Here is a 23,751-nt window from a genome sequence, read left to right as displayed (position 1 = left end):
GGGTGACTTTTCCTGACTAAGCTCACAAAAAACGGAGATGAGAAACGAATAAAAAGTTCTTTTTATTTTTTAAGATTTAATTTATTTATTCATGAGAGACACAGTCGGGGGAGAGAGAGAGAGAGAGAGAGAGAGAGGCAGAGACGCAGGCAGAGGGAGAAGCAGGCTCCATGCAGGGAGCCCAACGTGGGACTCGATCCCGGGTCTCCAGGATCAGGCCCTGGGCTGAAGGCAGCGCTAAACCGCTGAGCCACCCGGGCTGCCCCAAAAGTTGTTCATTTTTTTATGCGCATTAGACTCAGTGACCCAAATACCTAGTGACCCAAATAATTATGTACAACTTTCTAGTATTGGCTGAATTATTGCTTAGGAAAAGTTTGCTTGGTGATCTAGCATTAAAGGAAGGAGAATCAGGGACGCCTCAGTGGCTCAGCAGTTGACGGCCTGCCTTTAGCCCAGGGCGTGATCCTGGAGTCCCGCGGGATCGAGTCCCACATCAGGCTCCCTGCATGGAGCCTGCTTCTCCCTCTGCCTATGTCTCTGCCTCTCTCTCCGTCTCTCATGTATACATAAATAAAATCTTAATAAATAAATGGAAGGAAGGAAGGAAGGAAGGAAGGAAGGAAGGAAGGAAGGAGAATCAGAGAGGGCGAAGAGATCTTTTGCCTTCCCATGAGCAAGGTAATACACACCCCCACTTCTATACATAATTGTTTTCTGAAAATGGGACTAATGTCAAAAGTAAAAAATCAAACAAAAACTTTATTCCATCAAAAAAAATTTATCCTATCAACAGGGCACATTTGTTCCTAGCAAATAAAAAAGGGTGTATAAGTTGTAATTACACCTGCATTTTTGGATACAGTCTTAGATGATGTATTTCCTACCTTTCCTACTATATCTCCAATTTGATTACTTTTCTTCACTAATCAAAAAACTTGCATAAAGAGGGGACTGGCTCAGCCAGTGGAGCATGTGACTCTTGATCCCAGGGTCATGAGTTCAAGCCCCATGATGGGCTTAAAGCTTACTTTAAAAAAATAATAATAATAAGCTTGGGGTGCGCAAGTGGCTCATCTGGTTGAGCATCCAACTCTTGATTTGGGCTCAGGTCATGATCTTGGGGTCATGAGATTGAGTCCCGCATCAGGGTCTGAGCTAGGTGGGGAACCTGCTTGGGATTCTCTCTCCCTATGCCCCTCCCCCCCAGTGCTCACATGAGGGGGCGTGCGCTCTCTCTCTCTCTCTCAAATAAATAAATCTTAAAACAAAATGCTTAAAAACATCGAGTGGAGACTAAAGATTCATCCTTTTCAACAAATCTAATGATTTCTACCTTTATATCAATTACAGTTAATGATACACATACTTCCTTTATTGAAATATAATTCACCCATTTAAATTGTATAATTCAGTATTCTTTAGTGTATTTACAAGGTTGTGCAACCATCATCACTTTTTAATTCCAAAATATTTTTTTAAAGACTTATTTGAGAAAGAGAGAGCATGCACCCACACACACATGTGCACCCACAAGTTGGGGAGGGGCAGAGGGAATCTTCAAGCAGACTCCCTGCTGAGCACAGACCCAATCCCATGACCCATGAGATCATGACCTGAGCCAAAACCAAGAGTCAGTCACCCAACCGAGTCACTCAGGCACCCCAAATTACAGAATTTTTGTCCCCCCAAAGAAACCCCATGTCCATTGGCAATCACTCCCCACCCGACCTCCCCATTCCCTTGCCATTGGTAACTGCTGATCTCCATGGACTTATCTTTTCTGGATATTTCACATGAATGGAATCATGCAACATGTAGCCTTTGGGTCTGGCTTTCGCTTAGCATAATATTTTCAAGATTCATCCATACCATAACGTGTCAGCCCTTCATTCCTTTTTATCGCAGAATAATAATGTACCTGGAAATACTACATTTTGTTTATCGATTCACCAGTTGACATTTGTTTCCACCTTTCAGCTATTATGAATAACACTGCATGAGCATTCATGTACACGTTTTTGTGTGGACGTATGTTTTCATCTCCCTCGGGTAGTTACCATTCGGTAGGAGAATGGCTAGGTCATGTGTAAGTCTACATTTAACATTTTGAGGAACTGCTAAACTGTTTGTCCAAGATGGATGCAATGTTTTTGCATTCCTACCAGCAATATGTGGTTTCAACTTCTCCACATTTTCAGCAATACTTGCTATTAGCTGTCTTATGTATTATAACCCTCCTAGCAGGTACAAAGTAATATTGTGGTTTTGGTTTACATTCCCCTAATGATTAGTGATGTCGAGCATCTTTTCATGTGCTTTTAGGCCATTTGTATATCTTCTTTGGAGAAATGTCTATTCAAAATCTTTACCTCTTTCCACCAGCTTTCCATGCCACCATAATGGTGCACATAGATGTCCTGGCAGATGCTCTCAAGAGCATTAACAATTCCAAAAAGAGAGGCAAACACCAGGTTCTTATTAGGCCATGCACCGAAATCATTATCCAGTTTCTATGATGATGAAGCATGGTTACACTGGTGAATTAGAAATCACTGAGGATCACAAAATTGGTAAAATTGTAAACCTCACAGGCAAGTGAAACAAGTATGGAGTGATCAGCCCCAGATTTGATATACAACTCAAAGATCTAGAAAAACGGCAGAATAATCTGCTCCTGACCTACTGGTTTGGTTTCATTGTACTGACAACCTCAGCTAGCTTCAAAGACCATGAAAAAGCAAGATGAAACCACACGGGAGGGAAAATCCTGGGATTCTAGGGATGTAATACATACGTGCAAATAAAAGACCTCAATGGACTCTGGTGCTTAAAAACAAACAACTCTTTACCCACTTTTTAATTGGCTTGTATTTTTTATTGTTGAATTATAAGAGTTCACTACATATTCTGAATACAAGTCCCTTATCATATGTATGATTTGCATACATTTCCTTCCATTCTTTCTTGATATACACCTATTTCTTATCACTACTATTAGTACTTTGATTTTTCCATTCACAGATTTTTTTTTTAAATAAAGTTAAGATGCAACAAAATGATCAAGTACTTTCCCAATCATTGCTGCGCCAATGGATATGGAGACTGCCTGAATGGAAACCGAGCAACTGGTAGGTAAGCAGCACTGCCCTGCCATCATGCAATATGATGTCTCCTTCCCTAACACGCAAAAATCTGATCTTGGGTACAATGGGAAGTTTAGCGGTGTCAGCATGTCATTAATGGATGAACATTCACTATATGCAAGACACTGTGCCAAGCGCTCTACATTATCACATTTGATCCTCACAATAGCCCCATCAGAGTAGTATTATCATCCCATTTTACAGACAAAGAAAACTGAGACTCATATAGTTCATGTAAGTTGTCAACAGTCCTACAGCCAGTGAAGTGGCAGAGATGTAACTCAAACCAGGGCCTTTGCTCCTACCCATCATGCCAATAGCTATCACTGGCCAATAGCCAAGGCCTGTCAAGTGCCAGGCTGCAAACCAGATCCAGAGCTAGGGGAAGCTTTCATAGGTCCTCAGCAAGATGAAGAAAATAAGGACAATGTTGTGGGGTTTTCATAAAGCCAAATTTATTCCATTTAAATGACTATCCTTCATCTGAGATTCTTCCAACTTTTTTGTTATTCCAAATTTCCTATTAAATAATAGTACCAAAGGACGGTATTTTCCTTACTATTACTATAAAAGAAATATAGGCACATCATAAATATCTAACAGGAAAAGAGGTTATAAAATTCAAATTCTTCCTACCTTTCTTCCCTTGACCTATAGCTCCCACCACGGAGGCAACCACATTACTAGTTTTTTGTGTTTCCATAAAAGGTGTAATTGTGTATAAAATTTTTAAGGAAAACAAATATAATTCATACTCTACATATTGCTTTGTACCTTTTTTATTACTTAAATCTCTTGGTATAGTTATGTATATTTAAATTGATTTCTTGAAAAAATGCTTACTGGGACACCTGGGTGGCTCAGTGGTTGTGCTCAGTTTGTGATCCTGGGGTCCTGGGATTGAGTCCCACATCAGGTTCCCTGCAGGGAGACTCAGATAAATAAATAAATATAAAATCTTTAAGAAAAAAAAATAGTTTTAAAAAAAAGAAAAAAAGCTTACTGAGTCCCTACTCTTGTTAGCCACCAGAATTGGGAAATTAGTGTTGTATGCACTGGAGCTACAACAAACAGGACAGACACAGTCCTTGCCTTCATGGAGCTTATATTGAAATAGAAATAATCGCACATGATGATGAATGCTAATAAGAAAAGACACCAAATGGAGAATACCAATGGGCAATGGGGGTGGGGGAAATTCCTTTTAATCCGGGAAGACTCTGCAGAGGTGATATTTAATCATTCATTCATTCATTCATTTATGAGAGACAGAGAGACAGAGAGAGAGAGAGAGAGGGAGAGAGGCAGAGACATAGGCAGAGGGAGAAGCAGGCTCCCCGCAAGGAACCTGATGTGGGATGCCAGGATCAGGACCTGAGCAGAAGGCAGACACTCAACTGCTGAACCAACCAGGCATCTCAGAGGTGACATTTAAATTAAGACTTGAAGGGGGTGTCTGGTGATTCAGTCAGTTAAGCATCAACTCTTGATTTCAGCTCAGGTCATGATCTCAGGGTTGTGAGATGGAGGCTCTGCACTGAGCCTGCTTAAGATTCTTTCTCTCTCTCCCTCCCCTAAATAAATAAATAAATAAATAAATAAATAAATCCATCCATCCATCCATCCCCCCTCTCTCCCCCTCTAAATAAAAGAAAGAAAAAGAAAGATAAAATTCCCTTCCCCCTTCAAAAAAAAAAAAAAAAAGAGAGAGAGAGAGAAACTGAGACTTGAAGTTCAGAGCCAGCTTTGGGAGCAGTGGACAGAACAACATTCCAGGTAGAGGGAACTGCAAATGGAAAGACCTAGAGGTAAGGAGAAGTTTGGCTTATTTGAGGAACTCAAGGCAGAAGAACAGAGCTGAAGCATGGGAATAGGGCAAAGAGATGGCAGGCAGCAGGCACTGTCTGAATGCACTGGAAAGCTGGTGAGGGGCTTTACGAAGAGTGGGGCAAGGTGTGGTTTGTATGGAGGTTCCATCAGGGACGAGTGGTTTAGGGACCAGCTCAGAGGCCAGTGAAGCATCAGGCACAAGATGATGGTGGCCTGGGCTGGTGCTGCTGGCCTTTGGATATGAAGCAAAGGGGCAGTTGATTCTAAGTATCTACTGGAAGAAGAAAGTGCCTCCATGATGGGTGGGCTTTGAGTGGGGTGAAAGGAAGGGAGAATCAAGGGTGGAACAAGCGGCACAGTTTAGGATTGGTATCAGAGAAGTTTTTAACTTGAACGTCTTGGTCTGCGAGGCCTCTGGAGCATCCAAACAAAGAACTGAATGTTGCTTTCTGAAGCTCAGAGGGGAGGCCTCAGATAGAACTGTAAAGTTGGGGGTTATCTCCCTGCAACTTTAAATATCTGGAGGTAGATTTCAGCATGGAAAAGAATGTTAAAATTACCAACTCAAGTTGCCCCATTTTAAAACCTAGCTTTTGTTAAAGGCTTTACATTCAACCTACAAATCTTGTTATTCCATTATAAATCTAGTGATTTTTCATATAAAGATAAGAACAATCACTTTCACTTGTTCTTTGATTACTTTTGAATTAATTCTTAGGTTTGGTAGATTCAATCCTCCTTAAACATTTAACAGACTCACAGCTTTAATTAATCAATTTCCTTAGACATTTCAGACTACAATTATAAATTTAATATGCCTGATTTTTCTCAAACACTTTAAATGCCCAACAGGGCAGACTCACAAATCTAAAAAGCAAGATCTTTCTAAGCACTCAAGCAACTGTTGTAAATTAATTACCTAAAGTTATAAACGTAGCAAAGCAGATTCTCTTGGCCATTTCAAGAATCTCAAATCCTACACAAAGCAGAGCAAGGATTACAAAAGCTTCTTTCTGTATTCATTTTCTCCATTATCTGAATATTTACATTTCCTTTTTGGAGTTACAGATTTACTCCCTCAGCAAAGGAATCAGCATTTCTTTCCAAGTATTGCTATTTGGAACCCAACTACATAATAACATAGAGGAGACCTTATGATAAACTATTCGTGGAAGAAATACTACAGGATTGTATATAAAGCGTAGTTAAAAGCATATGCCCTCCTCCTGCAAAAAATTACACAGAGGCTGCGGTTATCAGCCTGGGTCCAATTAGGAGAGAGATACCAGGGGATCCCTGGGGGGCTCAGTGGTTTAGCACCTGCCTTTGGCTCAGGGCATCATCCTAGAGTCCCAGGATCCGTCCGCATCGGGCTCCCTACATGGAGCCTGCTTCTCTCTCTGCTTGTGTCTCTGCCTCTCTGTCTTTCATGAATAAAGTCTTAAAAAAAAAAAAAAAAGGAGAGAGATCACACAGCAGTTTGAATGGAGGAAAATGAATATAAAGAGTTGTTAATTATAACAGGGGACTATAGTAAAAGACAGTAAAGAGAACTCTAAAGAATACAGGAATAGCAAATAAGGGGCAGCCAGTACCCCTAGGACTGAGATAGAGCACCCAAGGAAAAGGCACTCGTCCTCCTCCCCTGTTCAAGGGGCAATGCCAAGGGAACCTGGCACTCAGGAAGTTGTGTGTACTGTAGTAGCCTGGCCCTGGATGCAAGTGGTGTTTTGAAAAAGTATCTAAGGGCCAAATATATGTGGGAAATGTAGAGCTCTCATCCATACCAGTCAACTTTGGAACCGACATCACACACTGATCTGTACAGCTATCCAACTGTTTTCTGCATATGTATTGGAGATCCCCTACTAGAAGATATTCTCTTCTAAGGCAACGATTATGTTTTATCCTTCTCCTGTGGCCAACCCTGGAATGAGTCTATGTAATATGCTCAATAATTTACTTTTGAATGTATGAGCTCTGAGTGAGGACTTCTATTAAACCGTGCCTTTTTCCCAATAATTTTCATTCTATTTTTTCCTCCCATAAAAGCAATAAACGCTTACTGGAGAGAAGCAAAGATAGACCAGAAGGAGAAAACTATCAACCGTATTTCCACTACCCATAAATAATTACTGTTAGAACTTTGGTGTATGTTTTAAGCACAAACGGTCGCTTTTCTTTCTTCTTTGTTCTTTAACTTAGATGTACACCCATCATATCCCCTATGCAATGTTATAGCCTGCATTTTCAACTTAACATGAATAGAGTTCTTCTCCAATTCATCATCAATTCTTTGTTGAAGAGTCAGTGATGAATCATTACATATAGAAAAAACTTACATTGATGTTGAAACTAAACGCTGAAAACATCACAAAATACCTAATTTTGAAGATGCTAGTTTACTTAACCACTTCTCTTGTGGAACTTGAGGTTCTTTTTCTATTTTCTTGTTATAAATAATCCTATAATGAACATCATTGTTTAAATTTTTTTTTTCTTTTCCCTCTCCGGTAGGCCAATTTCCTGAAATGGCTGTCCTGCGTGTGCAATTACCAGGCTAGAGGGTACAAATAGGTTTAAGGTCACAGAGGAAAATTTCACATCACAGGGTGTCTGCTTCCAAACATGGGAACCGGTAGCTTTCCCTTTTTCATCAAGATACAAACCAGAAGCCTCTAGAACGCCAAGCCTACCCCCCCCCCACGCCCCCGCCCCATCCTGCCCCGGTCAGGGCTAACCCGTCCCCAGGCGCGGGCCCGCCTGCGGGACCGGGGCTCGTCCCCGTGGGCCAGAGGCCCGGTGTGCCCGCAGGCTGCCGGCGGCGGCCGGCCCGGGGTGCTAGCCTAGACTTCCCCGAGGCCCTGCTGGGTGTGTGCGACGCCCTGGCGCCCAGCCCCGAGCTCGGGGAGTCACCTCGCGGATACCCCGGGGGGCTGAGAGCAAGAGAAGCCACAGCAGAGAGCTCCAGGGAGGGCTCAGGACTGCGAGCACTTCCCCCTGGCGGACGCCGGCCCTCATCCTCCTCCGCCCCCGACCTCTTCCTCGGGTCCCCCGCGGTCCCTCGAGTCCCCGCAGCCCTCCCCCCGCCTCCGACTCTTCCCGGCCGAGGGGGTCACCCAAGCGCCCCGGGGGCCCCTCCTCCCTCCCGCTCCCCGCGCCGGCCCGGCCAGTCCCGGTCGCCGCCGGCCCGGGTCTCCGCCCCCCTCAGCATCCGACTGCCTCGCAGCACCCGCCATCAGACCCCGTCGTCTCCTCCAAGCCTCCCCGCGTCTGCGCCCGGCTGCCCGTCGCTCAGCCCTGCCGCCGCGTCCCCCCACCTGCCGCGGGCCTCCGCGTCCACCCGCCCGCCCTTCCCGGGGCAGAGCCTCCACCGCGCCGGGTGCCCCGCAGATGCCCGTCCGCACCCGCCCGCGTCGGTACGGTACGCCGCCGAGCGTGCCCCTCTGTTCTGGAGCCCGGCCCTCCGTGGGCTCAGGCCCCTGCTCACCATCCCTCCCCCGGCCTGAGAGTCGGCGGCCCGGCTCCCCGCCCGCACCCGGGCAACTCTTCCCTCTCGCACTTTCTCTACTTTGAACCCATCCCAGCAGAGTCCAGGAAGTAGCCAGGCGCCGGGGACTGGCGGCGGAGGCGCCCAATGGAGCGCGCCAGCGGCGGCGGCGGCCCCGCCCCGAGGGTGAGCACGGCCAATGGGCGCGCGGAGGCGGGACTTCCGCTGTCCCGCGGAGGGCGGGGGAGCGAACTGTTGTGGTGCGGCGCGTCGGGCGGGCGGCGGCTGGGCGGCCCAGGGGCTGCCGCGGGACTCGGGGCGCAGCCGAGCGGCTGCAGGGGTGGGGCGAGCCGGACGCGCCCCGGGCCCGGGCGCCGCGGGTTCGAGGCCGGGCCCGGCGCGGGGAGGCCGCGCCGCCCCGGGGGAGCTGCCCGGCGGTGAGTTTGCCCCGCAGCCGAAAGAAGGCGGGAGCCGGCGGGGGCCCTCGGAACCCCCTGGCAGGCCGGGCCCGGAGTCCCCGGGGAGCGGCTGCTTCCTGGGGCGCCTTCCCGGACGCCCCCGCCGAACGGCAGCGGTTCCGGGCCCCCGGCGGCAGGCGCCTCCGGCTGACCCCCGGCGGGGCCCTGCGAGCCGCGGGAGCCGACCCCGGGGCCTCGAGCGGGGAGGAAGGGGCTGCCCCGAGGCGCGGGGCCGGCGGCCGGAGGAGCGCGAGCGCGGCGGAGCGGAGCCGGGCCTCCCCGGCGCGGGGCAGGGCAGCGCCCGGTCTGCGGACGGACTCCGGGACCCTCGCGCGCGGGGGCCTGGGCGACCTGCCCCGCGGGGCGCGCGGCCGCGGAGGGGCCTGCCGGGGATCCCCCCGCAGAGGGGCCGGCGCGGGGCGGGGAGATGAACGGCTTCAGCACGGAGGAGGACAGCCGCGAAGGGCCCCCCGCCGCCCCCGCCGCCGCCCCGGGCTACGGCCAGAGCTGCTGCCTCATCGAGGACGGCGAGCGCTGCGTCCGGCCCGCGGGCAACGCCTCCTTCAGCAAGAGGGTCCAGAAGAGCATCTCGCAGAAGAAACTCAAGCTGGACATCGACAAGAGCGTGAGTCCGCCCCCCGCCCCCGCCGCGCCCCCGCCCCCGCCCCCGCCGGTCCCCGCGCGCCGCCCCCCTCGGCCGCCGTCCCCGGCTGCGGGCCGGACCCCCGGGCCCCCCCCCCCGCCCTGGGCCTCGCCGCCCTTTATCTGCAAACTGGGGAGTTGCACTCGGGATTTCAAAGGCCGCTTCGGCTCAGGCAGGCTCGGACTGGGATCCGGCCCAAATCCGGGGGCGGGGGGCGGGGGGCGGGGGGGCGGTGTTCCGAGGACCTTCCCTGCCCGGGAAGACCTGACAGCAGTTGGGGGCTTGCGGTATCGGTTTTGGTACTGGGGCAGGGAGACATGGGTTGATCCTGTTGGCCCACGAAGCTGCAAGTGTTGGGGAGGGGGCGATGAAGGGACCCGGCTCTTCAACTTCTCTCTCCTCGGAACCCTGTGATCGCTTCAGAAAAGGAAAGGTGGCAGGTACTTCCCCCCACCCCACCGCACCCCACCGCACCCCACCCCACCGCACCGCCTCAAGCCACCGCCTCGGCTTCTGCAGAGGGTCACCGAGCTCGCTGCCTGCTGCTTCGCATGCAGCTGTGGGGAAATGGGATTTTCAAGGATGTGGCGGAAATAAGGCCAAGACCAGGTCTTGGGAGGTGGCTGTCTGCAGTCCGAGTGACCAGAGGAAGAAAATCCATTTTCTTAGGGGTAGCTTCTTTAGACAGGCAGTTGGAGAAGGGGCGTTAAATTTGAATAGAATCGCCCTGTGTTTTGTGCCTAATTATAGGAAAACTTTTCCTGTGTGATTTCACCACTCCTAGTTAACAATTCTAAAGATGTGCCTATTGTCAACCAATTAAGAACTTTTTAGTTTGACATCTGTTGCTGCAAGCCTTACGTGGCTGCCTCGTGATTAGGAATTGGAAATGAGTTAAGGGTGCCTTTAATATTCAGGTAGACCAGCTAAGAGCTCAGGTGGTTAATATCCAGTCTCCTTTAGGACCAAAATTCCACTGTTGGGGAAAATTAGAGATTGCTTGTTAAACTGAAAGGACACACACTTTTTTGCTTCGGATCTTAGAGTGGACACTGAGGCCTAGAGATAAGAAGTGACCATGCCAAAGTCACACAGCGATTAAGAGGCTCGTTAATTTCTTAAACCCATTATCTGACTTTCTTCTGAACACTATGCATAAGCTTTAAGTCTAAATAAATAAAAAATCTTACTGCCTCTTCTTTCAGGCTCTTCCCTCCCATTCTCCTCCTCCCCCGCCTTTCTTTTAAGTTAACAATCACAATATATTTGCCACTCTTGAAAGATGCTGTTTTTTTAAAAGGCCGGGGAGGTGGGGGGGTGTCAGTTAATGGCTTTCTTACTACAAATCTGTACCAATGAGTGAATGAAAGGAATTCAGAGAGCAAACAACTGGCTAGACACTAAGGAGGTCCAGATTAGGACATGTGTTGAAGTGAAATGCCTAATTCTAAGACAGCAGTGAATTTATCCTCTTGGAAACACTGCCTACCTTTTGTGTAGGTGGTTGGGAGCCTTTACATGAACAGCTTATAATATTTTCCAGTCCTTAAAAAAAAAGAAAGAAAGAAAAAGAAATTTCCAGTTCTTTTAAATTCTTGGATGCCATGACATCTGAACAACTGTGCTGCCATTCGGGGTCCATTTACCCAGTGACCCCACTGGAAAACCTGTGTTGAACTATGTTGGTGGTTTCACACACAATGTCTAGGAGAGAGGCAACATGAATGTGGCACTAGAGTTCCCCAAAAGTAATGTTTCTGGAGGAGTAGTGTTTCAAGGTGGAATCACTCACAATTTGTTTCAAGGTGGTGGTATAGAATCATTATTTCTGAAGGGGGATTCTACTTCATTCTCACAGGCTTGGGCAGGAATTCAATTCTAAGTAACTGCTGTGTTACAAGAATTTTAGCTGTTGCAGAAAGTGAAACAGAAAAGAAAAACACTGGGGCTTTTGCCACCACCCTCGTTCCTCCACCCCTAGCCCCCAAAGGCCACTGAGCTCTGAAATTTCTGAAAATCAGTACGTACTTGAAAATCGTTAAGGAGAAATAATGACTATTTATCTTGTAAAAGGGCCTAGCAGAAAACCTTTTAAAATAATAGCACCAAAAATCCAACTCAGGCAAACTCATTTCATGTAGACATTGGCAGTGCTCTATGAGTTATTAATATATAACATGCTTTCAAGCATTCCTCCAATTGACATATTTCTGCTTTATTCTGGAGAAAAATGGAAGTTGAGAATAGTATAAAGAAAATGTTGTGGTAGGAAAGGACATGCACAAGGGGTCAGAAGGCGTGGGTGACCTTGGCCAAGCTCACAACCCCATCTGTGTGGCTTCTGTTTATCTCTGTAGAAAATGAGATTGGGGCCAGTGGGGTTACACTGGTGATTCTAAGTTCTCTTCCATCCAGAATTCCATTATTCTAGTGTCCTGACCTAAAACCTCCTGGCCACAGCTTCAGGAAGCCCCCTCCCCTGTCTGTTCTACCAAGCGTGCCACTGTGAATTTGAGGAGCTGCTTAATCTCCGGGCTTACGTGTGGAACTGGCTAACATGAGGGCCAGCTTCCCATCAGGAACAGAGAGTATGGTGCGCGTGTGCTTTCTTCCCTGCCAAAAGCATGTCCGGTGGTCTATACATCAACTAGGCGGGATTCATTGGGACGGTGACACAAGCTGTGTCTGAAAGTCCTGTGGCAGAGTTGACACTGGCAAAGCTACTTGACTCTGTAGCCATACGTAAGGGCGGCTTTTGCTGGCCTAAGCTGCTTTTGGACGGCAGGGGCTGCCTGTCCTGGTGCAAGTGCACTTAGAGAATACCTGCTGTCTGCAAGATACGGTCACAGTAGCAGCTTAAAAGTGCTCAGGACTCAACCAATCCAACCACGTGAAAGTGGTGATTCATCTGACTAAAAAGCAAGTTTCATTATTTTCTCCATGAGAAGGCCTGAATTAATTGATGCTGGCTTCCTATCAGCTTATTTTTGTCTGTATAAATTTATAAGGAATAAATTCAAATTCAGAAGTCTCTCTAGAACATTTGTGTAGCATCTGTTCCAGTGTCAACAACCCCAAGTCATTTACAGAGGCGCTTCGTTTTGGTTAGGGTTCCGAGTGGCTCCTCCAGCCACCCCTAGTACTTACATTCTTAAATAAAAACATGTTCACCTCTCTGCTGCTGTTGCTGCCTTCACTTACTGTTATGCCTCTAGCCTGCATTAGAAAATCAGCAGTAGCATCCAACTTCTTTCATGTGGCTTCTGGGAGAATAAGAGTTTCTGCCTCCCTTTCCACTTCTCTTTGTGGGCCAGATGTGTGGTGATGCAAGAAGTATAATTCTGATACACAGAAATGAAGTTGTTTAGAGAGATGTCATCCTACAGTAGTAGCTGTTGTCAGTGGAAAAATCTGAAGTCCTGTCTACCATTACCACAGTCCCTTCTTTCCTCCTTCCTAGGACAGTGCCTTCCAGCCCGTTGTAAATTCATAACTCCTACAGGTCACATCACTCCTTGCTTCAAGGGCCTTGGGGGACTCGGTTTTGTCTGAAAGAAAATCTGCGCTGTTCTCGTGCCCCGAAGCCCCAAATCTCTTAGTGCTCATATATGGGCAGTTAGCTCCACCTCACCGACACCGTCTACCCTGGGCTGCCTCCATCATGCCTTCTTGTCATCTCTATTTGAAACTAAGTCTTGGTCCTCTTCCCATCTGGAATGCTTCCTATCTACCTATAAATCCTCCTTTTCAGTCAGGAACCTCTACACTGACTATCCCAGCCATCTCTCCCTTGGCTGAGCCTCTACCGCTTGTTGTCCCTAGCCTTTAAGGGGGTACTTAGATTTTAAGCTCCTCCTGCCCAGTGTGTGATGATAGTGTTTGTATCCCTTTGTGGGCTTCTTGGTCTACAACTCAACAGGAAACTTCTGGAAATCAGGGCCTACATGTTGTTCTTCCTTCTGTTTCTTCAATGCCTTGCAAAGGAGAGAAGCCCCGAAGTTCAAATGTTACCTGTTCCCATAGAATTGGCAAGCCTCACTCTAATTTGCTTCCCATCAGGTAAGGCACCTGTATATCTGCGACTTCCACAAAAATTTCATCCAGAGCGTACGAAATAAAAGGAAGAGGAAGACAAGTGACGATGGTGGAGATTCTCCTGAGCACGACACTGACATTCCTGAGGTAAAAGTCAAAAAAGTCCCCTGGCAAAAGCTGGAAGAGTGGATTCTAATGTGATTGTTACCTCTGACCTGGTCCACTTTTTGTATTAAGAAGTAATTTTGAGTCCTCTTTGTTTTGCTGTGATTTATCTGAAAAGTGAATCATAGAATCATGGTAACATCGAATCTGAGAGCTGAAACCTTAGAAATCAACTGGCCTCACTGCCCCATTGTTTTACAGACAGGCACAAAGGCCCAAGGTCACACAAACAGTTCCGGGCCTATGGTCCAGTGCCCTTCCCACTAGGCCAGACTGCCTTTCTGCAGGAAGCCCCTGATGCATTCTTAGCTATAACCACAATGTCAAGTTGCTTAAAACTTTTTTTTTTTCCGTTTCGAGTTGGAGACTAATTGAGGTTGGGAGAAGTTACTTACCCTCTGTTTTCTGGTCTGCAAAATGAAGGTGTACATTGTCAATTCACACCAGCTCTTCTCCCTGATCCAGACTTGTTCCCAAGGAGCCATTCCAAAGTCAGTTATAAGGGCCCAGGGTTTCTCAACCCTGGCACTGTTGATATTTGGGGCCAGGGAAGTCTTTGTTGTGGGGACTGTCCTGTGCATTGTTGGATGTAAGCAGCATCCCTGGATTCTACCCTTTAGATTCCAGTCACCACAGTAGTGACAATAAAAAAAAATGCCCCCAGACATTAGCAGATGTTCTTGGGGTAGGGGAGCAAAACCACCCCTTGCTGAGAACCATTGCACTGGACAATGAGACCTAGGCTTCTCAAACCTTCAAGGGGCTAGTACCTATTGAGCAAGGCTACAGGAAAGAGTATTGCATTTTTTCGAAGTTTTCATTTAAGACTCAGCAGAAGAAAACCTGTTTGTAATGTACATTGAATATTTGACACATGAATATTTCATAAGGCAACCGCCTGTTAGCACTCAGAGTGGAAACGACTGCGTAGGAATAGAAAGAGTAGGCGGGCCTTTGTCTGCAGATGTGGAGAAACCCTTTGAAAATATGGTCCTTTCCCTCTGCCCCTCCCTGTGTCCCTTTTTCCAGTATTGGTTTACAGTATTTTTCTGTTGCCTTCAGCATTAGTAGTATTATTTCATAAAGAAATGGATGTATTCAATTTCAGTGCTTTTTACCAAAAAAGGGGTGGGGGGAGGGTTTGAGGAATGTTTTGAAAAAAATGAAGGACTTTGGTCCCTCATATTGATCATTCATTTTGTTTTTAAGTGCTCTCCACCTGCCTGAAGCAAGAACATCTCTTTTAGAGGCAGGTAAAAGCAGCCCAACTTTCTGGGCCTTCAATACTTCGTGACTGTGCAGCTTTCCTCTCTTCCTGTGTTAGAAAACAAGGGGGGGTCCTTTCCCTCTGTTATCTGGTCATCTGCAGAAACCCCGACCTAACCTGCTGATTGGTTCACTTGCTACAGTAGCTTTTGAGTTTTCTCCGGAGAGTTGTTCAGGTTTCCAATACCTGAAGGCCGAGCATAGGGAAGAACTCTGAGAACATCAGTACTTCCCTCTGCCCTTCATCACACCCCTCCTCCGTCTATCCACTACTAAGCTCTGGCCCATCTTCCTCCAGGCCGCCTGTCTGGGGTGACCTTTGCTCCCCATGCTTGGTGTCCCTGGCTAGTATCACCAGCCTCTGAAGCTCAACTCATTTCTGATCAGTGCTACAGCATCGTCGCCTCCACCCTCACCCCCCAACAGCCTCCCCTCTAAACCACCACTTGATCCACTTTCCTGGAACATCACCCCCTACCACCTGTGGTCGCTCCTTCCACTTTTCAAGAGCTGTTACCCTCCAGTCTCACCGTTTAAACCCATCGCGATTGCCTATGACCTCTGAGTCTGTCTCTTCATCTCCTGGCTTTCTGTGCTCATGGTCTTCTCTCTCATCCCCTAGTCTGGCCCTGTTCTCTCTGTCTCTCTAAACCCTGCTCTCCTGCTCTCCTTAGCTTAAGCTTCACCACCTCCAGGAGCCTCCCGGAACCACCCCTCCCCAGCCAGAATTCTTTTTCCACTGTTTTTTGTTTTTGTTTTTTGTCCTCCCAGCCAGTTCTCAGTCCTCAGTGGATCATTTCTAAGACATCTCTGTAGTCTTCTTCAACCCCTATCCCTCCTAGTATAGTGCTGGGCACATAGTGCGCTCTGGGTGAGTCGTGACTAGTCAGGTGATAGATAATGCATTTCTCTTCTTCTCTCTAGGTTGATCTGTTCCAGCTGCAGGTGAACACTCTACGGCGTTATAAACGACACTACAAATTGCAGACCAGACCAGGCTTCAATAAGGCCCAGTTAGCAGAAGTAGGTAGACAAATTGCACTGTAAAAAGCAATAGCCAGCATTATGCTTCTGATGGTGACCTTAGTTTTCCCTACTGTGACGTGTGTCTGTAATGCCCTCTGTAGCTCAGAAGCAACTTCCTGTTCCCTCTCTTATATAGTCTAGAGTCCCACAGCTTTAGACCTGGAAAGGCCCTATTTCTGTAAAAAAAAAAAAAAACATGGCACCTAAAGAAGAAAGGATTTGCTTAAAATCACACAGCAAATTAGTAGCAGAATTGAACCTGGAATCTCTAGACGCCTGATTCTAAGTCCTGAGTGTGCTTTTGTTTGCGCATGTGTTTGAATCTTGTTTTGTAAGACTATATAGATATGGTCCTTCCTGCACATTGGGTGTGTCAGATTAATTACCCCAAAACCTTTGCTCATATTCTGTGGGAGCTACTCTTTTTCTTTAGTTTTCCCTTTGATTATTTCTTCTCTGATACTGGCAATGGCAGTAAGTATTATAATGAATAGAACCCAAGAAAATTTTCTCCTACCTGAGCTCTTAATACAATTTGGAGGAGGGAGAAATACTCTATTGGCCCTTGTTTGAATATACTGACAGCCTAGCTTGATACTTCTGTCCTGTTGGCATTTGTGCAGGCTCCGTCTTATCCCTCTTCTTAATGTGCTTTTCTGCCTGTTGTAGAAAATCTGGAAAATGGAAAAAAGAAAAATACAATGCTACCATCCAGAGGTAACCACTCTAGAGTGCTAGTTCTCTCTCATTATCTGTCCCAGCCCCCACAGTACATTCAGAAATTTCCTGAAAGGTTGACAGCCCCATCGGTTTTCTTTTTTTTTAGGAGTTTCTTGCTGATCCATCGTTTTTCTTAAACTTCCTTCATCAGCATCTAGATAAAACATAGATAGGGGTGCACAGCTCTTTCCTGCTTTAATGTAACATTACCCACTTGCCAACATTCACCCTGATGAAAGGGACCGGATGAGGTAGGGCAAGAAGAGACCTGCATTCTCAGGACTTGTAAAATAAAGCCAAGCGTCAGGAATATATAGTAAATGATGACTTATTCTTCAAATGTGATGTGTCTTTTTTTTTTTTTTTATAAGATTTTATTTATTCATGAGAGACACAGAGGGAGACAGAGAGAGGCAGAGACACAGGCAGAGGGAGAAACAGACCCCATGCAGGGAGCCTGACATGGGACTCGATCCCGGGTCTCCAGGATCACGCCCTAGGCTGAAGGCAGCACTAAACCGCTGAGCCACCCAGGCTGCCCTGTGATGTGTCTTTCAAGAGGCAGTATGTACTATTTTAGATGAACTCTTGGGCCAAACACTTATATCTGTCCAATTGGCCATTCATTTGACACAATTTTAAAAAGACCTCTTTCTGCCCGGTTCCAGGGCCCGCGAGCTGGGGATGGTAGCCACTGGCCAAGCAGAGAGCAGTCCCTACCTGTCCTCCATGGGGATGACCTTGAGATTATGCCGTGATAGACAGTTGGCAGCCACTGAAATAGAACTGCATCTTGGGAATGTTGTGGGCTCAAGTGCTGCTTTTGGAGGCCTAGAAATCAAATCACCCAACCCCTTGGGAAAGAAGGGCATTTTGAGTTCCGCAGCACTGCAGGAAGTTCTGCAGTGATCATAATTCCCCTCTCTAGCTCTGGAAGCAAATTGCACTCCCTCCTTTGCATAGTTCAGAATTTGTGGCCCTGACTTAGGCATGCTTTAACTGACTTTGGTTTTTTTCCCCCACATAGACTGTCAGCCGACACTTCAGGAACATACCTGTGAATGAAAAAGAGACGCTTGCCTACTTCATCTACATGGTGAAGAGTAACAAGAGTAGACTGGACCAGAAATCGGAGGGTGGCAAACAGCTTGAGTGACGATGAAGCACATCAAGGAATGAAGTGTAATGCTGAACACACAGGTGACATCTGCTACGTTTAAGCCCATAAAGACTGTTAAATTTTATTGTAAATAAAAAAGTTTGAATGATGAATACTGTAAATCTTTTTGGTCAGGAGAATTATATTCTCATGATGCAGCATGTGTATACAAAGACTTTCCTTTAAGGCAACTACCGGACTGAAAAAAGATCACTAAGAGATTTAAAAACTATGTATTGCAGCATTCAACAAAGCATTAAGTCAATTCTACTGGAAATGTGGGATAGAAAATATTTTGATACTCACCTTGTAAAACCACTCTGCCTTGTGTGAGACGTAGCCCTGGAATAGCAGTGGGGTGCAGCTAACTGCAGGAGCCTGAGTAGACACAAGTCTGCTAGGAACAGACAAGCCCTGCTTTGTTGTAAACTTTGTCGTTGATCAGCAAATGAGTTTGACAGCAGTCCCCCTCACTGGCCCTGTGCCTGGCACACAGTAGGCACACACTCAGTATTTGTTGGCTAATTGCACTGGCCCTGTACCATCTGCTTCACACCTCTAGTTAATGAGCCCTCTGCCATTTCTGTTGCTCACCACTTAATTTCTAGAGTGTGGAGGAAACCCTGATGCATCAACAGGTTTCTCATCAGAAGAGGATTTGAGGGTAGTTGCATATACCAAGCTATGTTCGTAAAGGTTCCAGAAACACTGGTACAGGGACCCTCACAGGAGACGCAGCCCTTTGCACATCACTCTGGGCTTTACTTTGGTGGGGAGAGTTAGGAATTGTGACTTTAGTCACCCTCCCAGGCCATAAATGCTTTGACAAATGGAGATACTTAGTTATTTGGGACTCATGTTTTCAGAAATACTAATCCTTAGTCCACAACCACCAAGAAAGCTGCCAAGGATCATGTGATTCCTGCTCAGAAGTCCAGTTCTGGGATAAAAAGCCTGGGATAAAAAGTCTGACTGGCCTTGACTCCCTGGGCTTGGGGTCAACAGCAAGTCATGAGTTTGAGTAACAATGGTCAGTGCTAACTGATATTCATTTTTGTGATCAATTTGCCTCCCTTTTAAGGGGGAAAGATTGCTGAAACAAATTTTTAAAAATATGAATAATTACCTGATTTTTTTTTTTAATGTTCAAAACTCAGATTCCTTTATCTATGTCAGAGCCAAAGTCTCCTTTGAAAACAAAGCTTTATATCCAAAAATATGCTTTTGCAAAAGTTTCTAATCAGTGTGGTAGGGGACAAAGGTTGTGAATAGGGGGTGGGAGAAAAGAGAAGAAAAGGACTTGGATTCTAATTTCTGACCATCTTGACACGTATTGTGGTCAAAAGTATCATTTTCTTACTCAGTTTTAATTGTGAGTGCTTTCTTAAGCCTTAAATTATAAAAGGAGCCGTGGATGGCCTGACCCGGCAGAGAGTTTAAGTGTCTCAAATGGCTCACTCTGAGCATCAGCACAGAGAAGTCAGAACAAAACCCCTACTAAGCTCACTGCCCGAAGACTCAGTCCTGTGGGGCAGAGAACCGTGCCGACTGGGGACAGGCCACCCCTCTCACTAAAATGCAGTGTGTTCCATTGCAGCAAAGTGTTCACCAGTGTTCAAAATGCATGTCTAGCAGATTGCAGCCTTTTAAAATATGTATACATGAATGTACATAGAACATACTCTAGATTAAGACAGGATCTTATTTTAATACACCCAGCTATGGATAGCACATCAAGGTGCCCATGAAGTGTTTTTAGCCATTTCAAGTTGAGTCTGTAGAGATTGGTTGAAGGGTGTTGATGTGCAGACATCAAGAAGGCTCTAAGGTATGTTGCTTACAAAGATTCTTCTCCTGAGAGACTTAGAAAGTCTTGAAGGCACCAAGCCCCCCTTTGTCAAGGGGAGTGTTTTCTCATCAGTTTGGTGGGGGTAGGGGGGCTCAGATGATGGTGACAGGTTAAAGCAAAGCATTGGTAGTCTGCTCTCTGGAAATGTCCACCTCTTACTAAGAAAATGTATCTTTCTGATGTTTAAGCGAGAACTGCCGATGTGTAGGTCATGTCACTATTTCTTTAACAGCAAATTTGTTTCCCAGTGGAGAGAGACAGCAGTATATTTTTGTACAGGAAGCTGTGGTGTTAGGATCCATCTGTTCACGTGTGTCTGTAAATACTTTTGTTCCAATGTGAAGCCTGGGGAAACGTTCACCTTCAGCCAGATGCTGTGCACACTTGAGTCCCCTGCCACCTTTCCTCAAAAGAGAGATACTTTTAGAAAATGGAGGTTGTGGGTATGTTTTCAACCTTTGAAAACATGTCAGAGAGAAAAGACAAAACTATGTGAACTTAATGATTTTCTTGTGTGCGGAGATCTGTTCTTTCATCAAACCACTAAGCCACTTGCCTTAGCCTCTTCTGCGATTTCCCATGGCTTAACCTGTAGGCAGAAGACTTCTGCCTGTTAGTAATGGCTGGGCCCTCTGAAGCAGTGGAGTCTGGGGAAAGCAGTGTTCATCTTGGCTGCCTACATTTTTATACACCTGCCAAGGACTCTTTGCGCTTCTCTCCACCTGTAATGTTGCAACATTGCCTTCTCTCCTCTTGGTGCTCCTGGGCAAAACTGGAATGTGAAATCCAGAGCTGACATTGTCTTCTTAAAGAGGACGGTTCCTGCCTCGGTCCAGCCTGGTATGACTCTCTCATATGCCCTGCAGGTTGTCACATGGAAATGTCAGTATCCTGCCACTCGTGTTGCTTCGATTTAGGATTTTAAAAAAACAAATGGACAGACTTCTTATTTCAACAAACTCTTGGGTTGGCAACAGCATGCGAAAAAGCTCATAGCCGAATCCCATGAAAGACTGAAACCAAAGGCTTCGAGATTGGCATCGTAAAATGACAAGGAATTTCACTTATGTGTTAGAGCCGCCAAGTTGTCCAATGTTCCTGTCACGGCTAAATAGTCACTGCTCGCCTTCCAGAGAACAGATATTAATAATTGTTTGCAGCTGGAATGTTGCTTCTAACCTTGGCATTTCAGCTGCTTGTTTTGTGGGAACTTTGTGGCTAATATCCCACAGGACAGCTGCCTGGTGGAAGGGAGAAAGTAGGAGAGGGGACTTCCTCAGGGGGACCTTGTCTGTTGAAATAGGCTGTCCAGACCGTGGGTCCTAGAGAAGTTGCTTCATGGAAGTCACCTGAAGGCTCTCAGTTGTTATAATGGTGAGATCCCAAAGTTGGGAAAGGGTCTTTAAGTCATCGGTCCAGTCTCCCCACAGGTGCTGACATCTGCCTACAACTGTCCCACCCAGGGTTTGAGCAGTCTGGGCTTAAACACCTCTGAGGACAGGGAACTCACTACCTCCTGGGAAGCCTGCTCTATCTCTATAAACCTCTGGCTTTTCTGTGTTCTCTGTCACTTCCATCTTAATCTCTGCCCAGTGGGGGCCATATGGAACAGGTTGTTCATCTTGGCCAAGGACCTAATTGCTGGCACTGTACCAGGGCAGAGCAGTTGTCTTTTGGAAAGGAGCAGCTACAGTTAGATACTTTGGTGCCCTGACTGTTCTTCCCCCTCAGCACAGGTCCTTTTAGTTCCCTGTTGAAGGAGGTTGCAGAAACCTTGTCAGCCTGGTTCTCCTCCCATGTTCTTGCTGAAGCAGTTTTAGGGGGTGGTGGAGAGGAGATGCTGTCATCCTGATAAAAAATAATAACCTAAGAAGGGATGGGGCACTAATTTCATGCCTGCCCCACAAAAACTGATGCTCACATCACTTAGGAAAAATTTTAGCTAGAAGATTGTAAAATATTGCTCTGTGTGGAGTTTAAAGGTTCCGTGGCTTCTGAGGGCTTATACCTTAAGATTTCTGCAAGTACTTCCCACATTGTTTTTATCGAGAAAACAAAGCTTAGGACCTTGGAGGAGAGGCATACCACAGGCCTCTGTGTCTGAGTAGACATATATGTTCAAGCTAGAAAGTCCTGTGAGGTTGCTCTTGCCCCATCATTCATTTTAAAGACAGGAGACTAAAATTCAGAACTTGTCTGAGTCACATGGCACTGTCTGGATTAACCTCTGGTCCTCCTGACCTATCCAGAGCTCTTCTCACTCTCTGACAGGCACATGTATGGAATTCTGTCTAAAGCAAGCTGCCTGCAGATTCTTGAGACCTTGCCACTGAGCTCAGAGGTTCCTGAGGCCATCCTGGCTCGCAGGGGCTGTGAACCCACCTGCTGAACTCCAGGCTGTGTGAAATGATTAGGAAAAGAGTCCACTGAGTTTCACCAAATGAACTTGAGGGGAGAACAGAACTAGTTTGATTTAAGACCAGGGTTCTAAAGTCCTGGCAGGAATCGTAGTGTCCTAGAATCTCAATTCTCACAAGATGGGCTTGCTCTGAGATGTGTTGGTCAGACTTCTGCCTTTCAGGTGGTGTTTTGGGGTTGTGTCACTCAGCTGGCCCCCACGCAGACAGACACAGCTCTGAGGCCCTGTGATTCGTGGCCTCCCAGTCCCTGTTACTGGGCTAGCAGGACAAGTAAGCCCAAGGCCATGGCCTGGGAAGCATGGTGCTTTGGGTGCCTTTTTATTCCCTTCACTTTTTACAGACTGTTTCCAAGTTCAAGGTTAGGAGGGGTAAAGTTGATCCAGCGTTTTGTGGTGGAGTCTAGTCTGGGGCAAGGTGGGACCTCTTCTTAAGGTAGAAATGTCTACAATCAGTTATTTCATCTGGCTTGCATCCTAAACCACGGACCCTTCGGTTTTTCCCACTCAATGAACACATGTTCGCCAGTAATGGAGGGTTGTACAGGACCCCGGTTTCACGTGTCTGCTATCCGTTACGCCCATTAGAATGTTTTTGGGGTGTGGGTTTGTTTTCCATTTTGTAACTGCCTTATCAAAAAGCAAGTGCCCTTCCATTCCAGGCCTCCTCATACTGTATTGTTTCCTGCCAAATTCGGGGGATCATTTGTATTTTAATTTTGTAATCTATGGCTCTGTACTGTTGAAAGGCTCTCAATCCTGTGGGGTCTCCTTAGTATGTATGTGATTTTTCATGTTGCAATATCACACAGATGGGATGGCCCGACTTTCGCTCTTAATAAACGATCTGAATGAGTAACAAGATACACATTCTCTTTTTCTTCTTGAACGGCCACATGGAATTCAGATGCTTTCTCTTCTGTATTTGGCCCCTGGCTGTGTAGTACAGCCATTGGTGACAGCGGTCTTTCCTCCGGGCTCTCAGGACTAGCTCCCACATTCCCCCTTCCAATCCTAGGGCACATCAAGTAAGTTCAAATCACAGAAGTTGACTCCTGCCCTCCCACTCACTCCTACTGAACGAGAGGATGAATCTGATGGCCAGAGGCTGGAGCCTGAATGCCACATAGCATCCTAGATACCCTGAGCAAAAAGCTTTCCTCTGGCTCTGCAATTATCCATCTATAAAGTGAGAAGCCTCCGCTGGCTGGAGGACTGCAAGCCACAATCCCTGCAGGGGGCCACTGGAGAACTAGGGTCCCTCCTGAGGGCAGCCACTACTCAGCCCCAGCCTATTGTTGCCTTGTGAGGATGCCAGCCCTGAGTGGCCACTTCTTGAAATTTCACAAGAGGAGCTGGTAGTCTAGACCTTTATACAAATATCCCAGTGTTCAAACGGCTCAAAGACATCCTTCACAGATTGTGGACTGGTATTTCTTCACCTACAGTAGAGGCTTGCTATTTAGAGTCAGTTCATCATCTGAATGCTTGTTAGAAATGCAGACTCTTTGCCCCCCTTGCCTGCCAGCTGCCTACTGAATCAGGTCT

At 46.7% G+C, this 23,751-nt stretch overlaps 1 protein-coding gene across 4 annotated transcripts; it reads left to right on the top strand.

The window, feature by feature from the left end:
* The first annotated feature begins 8,312 nt into the window (after positions 1–8,312).
* Positions 8,313–23,067, top strand: SAP30L (SAP30 like). 4 transcript variants are annotated; one of them, XR_012001205.1, is made up of 5 exons: positions 8,313–8,395; positions 8,564–9,549; positions 13,627–13,749; positions 15,958–16,056; positions 17,807–23,067. XR_012001205.1 is itself a non-coding variant. In XM_072756776.1 (5 exons), the coding sequence occupies exons 1-5, from the start codon at positions 9,352–9,354 to the stop codon at positions 17,933–17,935; spliced, it is 597 nt and encodes a 198-aa protein (XP_072612877.1). In that variant the 5' UTR covers positions 9,150–9,351; the 3' UTR covers positions 17,936–23,067. The 4 variants fall into 4 exon arrangements, 2 of the variants coding, with proteins under 2 accessions (XP_072612877.1, XP_072612878.1); XR_012001206.1 differs by having other exon boundaries at positions 8,318–8,395; positions 8,567–9,549; XM_072756776.1 differs by lacking the exon at positions 8,313–8,395 and adding an exon at positions 16,729–16,776 and having other exon boundaries at positions 9,150–9,549.
* Positions 23,068–23,751: the final 684 nt, after the last annotated feature.

Source organism: Vulpes vulpes, chromosome 4 (assembly GCF_048418805.1).
Source record: "Vulpes vulpes isolate BD-2025 chromosome 4, VulVul3, whole genome shotgun sequence".
NCBI lineage: Eukaryota > Metazoa > Chordata > Mammalia > Carnivora > Canidae > Vulpes > Vulpes vulpes.
The sequence above is the reverse complement of the archived record's forward strand: the minus strand, read 5'-3'. Positions and strand labels throughout refer to the sequence as shown.